The sequence below is a fragment of the Capsicum annuum genome, unplaced genomic scaffold, assembly GCF_002878395.1.
Source record: "Capsicum annuum cultivar UCD-10X-F1 unplaced genomic scaffold, UCD10Xv1.1 ctg50204, whole genome shotgun sequence".
In the NCBI taxonomy this organism is placed as follows: domain Eukaryota; kingdom Viridiplantae; phylum Streptophyta; class Magnoliopsida; order Solanales; family Solanaceae; genus Capsicum; species Capsicum annuum.
Genome location: NW_025858056.1, coordinates 1 through 2,652, shown reverse-complemented (window position 1 = coordinate 2,652; position 2,652 = coordinate 1). Strand labels below are relative to the sequence as shown.

The following is a 2,652-nucleotide window of genomic DNA, read 5'->3' as shown; positions in this document are numbered from 1 at the left end:
AACATTTTAACACACAAAATAATATAATTCCAAGATATCAAAGACCCCCCACATAAAAGAGCAGCAAAAATCTGCAGTCATGGGTGGCTGTCTTTCTGTAGTCCATGTTTTTCAACAATTCTACTCTCCTGCAACATATCTGCTTTAAATGCTTCAGCACTTGTCCTATCCCAAACACTTTCTTCTTCTGCTTTATTCTCAGTTGGTGTTTTCTTTGGAACAAGTTGTCCCACCCAGGTGTACTTGTCCATAAATTTATATTTCCAGTCTTGCAGAATTTCAAGTTAAGCGTCACTAAGGCCTTCGAGGCTCCCATTAAAATCTTCAGGTTTGAATGATAACTGAGCTAATACTCAGCTTGCATCTCTTCTAACAAACATTGCATATGAACCACCAGGACCATAGAACATCTTGGAGGTAGATACAGTGTAGATCTTTCCTTTGATAGCCATCAAAAATGGTTTTTCTGAGTCAGAGCCATTATAAGCTCTAAGTTCCTCTTTCGTCATGTCACCAAGGTTGAGAGACTGTCTTTTGATAGGAACAAAGTCATCACTAGAGAAGAACATGCCACAAACAACTTTGTAAGTCACAACCATCAACGCTACGATGGTGAAGAACGTTGTCGACCATAACCCCGTGTACTGCAAAATGATCTCTGCCGTTGTCGTCCATACCGCCGTTGTCATTCTTCTCTTTTTAGTTTGGTGGAGAAAGAGGAAAAATAAGTTGGAATGCCTACCAACTTTTGAGCTACAATGCACTCCTATACTTACTACTACACTACAACCCAAATACTTTTCCAATATCAAACTAGTTCAATCAGCTAACAATACTATTACCACATCAAGCAAAAATCAATTTTTTTTCTAGTTACTAATGATGTTTCATAGAGTAAAGTAATACAATTCAAATTAACATTCTAACACTCAAAATAGTATAATTCCAAGATATCAAAGACCCCCCCACATAAAAGAGCAGCAAGAATTTGCAGTCATGGATGACTGTCTTTCTGTAGTCCATGTTGTTCAACAATTTTAATCTCTTGCAGCATATCTGCTTTTGATGCCTTCAGCACTAGTCGTATCCCAAAACTTTCTTCTTCTGTTTTATTCTCAGTTGGTGTTTTCTTGAGAACAAGTTGTCCCACCCGGGCGAACTTGTCCATAAATTTATATTCCCAGTCTTGCAGAATTTTAAGTTGAGCGTCACTAAGGCCTTCAAGGCTCCCATTAAAATCTTCAAGTTTGAATGATAACTGAGCTAAGGCTCGGCTTGCATCTCTTCCAGCAAGCATTGCATATGAACCACCAGGACTATAGAACATCTTGGAGGTAGAGACATCGTAGATCTTTTCTTTGATAGCCATCAACAATGGTTTTTCTGAGTCAGAGCCATTATAAGCTCTAAGTTCCTCTTCCGTCATGTCACCGAGGTGGAAAGACTATCTTTTGATGGGAACAAAGTCATCAGCAGAGAAGAACATGCCACAAACAACTTTGTAAGTCACAACCATCAACGCTACAGTGGTGAAGAACGTTGTCGGCCATAACCCCGTGTACTGCAAGATGATCTCTGTCATTGTCGTCCATACCGCCGTCGTCATTCTTCTCTTTTTAGCTTGATGGAGAAAGAGGAAAAAATGAGTTGAAATGTCTATCAAATTTTGAGCTGCAATGCACTCCTATACTTACTACTACAATTAGCTAACAATACTATTACTACATCAAGCAAAAATCAAATCTTTTTCTAAATGATGTTTCATATAGTAAATGACCTACCATAGTAAAACAATTCAAATTCACATTTTAACACACAAAATAGTATTATTTCAAGATATCAAAGACTCACCACATAAAAGAGCAGCAAGAATTTGCAGTCTACTCTCCTGCAGCATATCTACTTTTGATGCTTTCAGCACTTGTCCTATTCCAAACACTTTCTTCTTCTGTTTTATTCTCAATTAGTGTTTTCTTTGGAACAAGCTGTCCCACCCAGGCGTACTTGCTCATAAATTTATATTCCCAGTCTTGCAGAATTTCAAGTTGAGCGTCACTAAGGCCATCAAGGCTCCCATTAAAATATTCAGGTTTGAATGACAACTGAGCCAAGGCTCGACTTGCATCTCTTCCAACAAACATTGCATATGAACCACCAGGACCATAGAACATCTTAGAGGTAGAGACATCGTAGATCTTTCCTTTGATAGTCATCAACAATGGTTTTCTGACTAAGAGCCATTATAAGCTCTAAGTTCCTCTTCCGTCATGTCACCGAGATGGAGAGGCTATCTTTTGATGGGAACAAAGTCATCAGCAGAGAAGAACATGCCACAAACAACTTTGTAAGCCACAACCATCAATGCTACAGTAGTGAAGAACGTTGTTGGCCATAACCCCGTGTACTGTAAGATGATATCTGTCATTGTCGTCCATACCGCCGCCGTCATTCTTCTCCTTTTAGTTTGGTGGAGAAAGAGGAAAAAATGAGTTGGAATGCCTACCAACTCTTGAGCTGCAATGCACTCCTATACTTACTACTACACTACAACCAATCAAATACTTTTCCAATAGCAAACTAGTTGAATCAGCTAACAATACTATTACTACATCAAGCAAAAATCAAATCTTTCTCTAGTTACTAATGATGTTT

The 2,652-nt window shown here is 38.6% G+C and overlaps 1 protein-coding gene and 1 pseudogene across 1 annotated transcript; both read right to left on the bottom strand.

Annotated features, from left to right (window-relative positions):
* Nucleotides 1–353: 353 nt before the first annotated feature.
* On the bottom strand, nt 354–689 carry LOC124892733 (membrane steroid-binding protein 2-like). The gene has a single exon (XM_047403950.1). The coding sequence runs from the start codon at nt 687–689 to the stop codon at nt 354–356; it is 336 nt and encodes a 111-aa protein (XP_047259906.1).
* Nucleotides 690–846: 157 nt separating this feature from the next.
* Nucleotides 847–2,646, bottom strand: LOC124892732 (annotated as a pseudogene).
* Nucleotides 2,647–2,652: the final 6 nt, after the last annotated feature.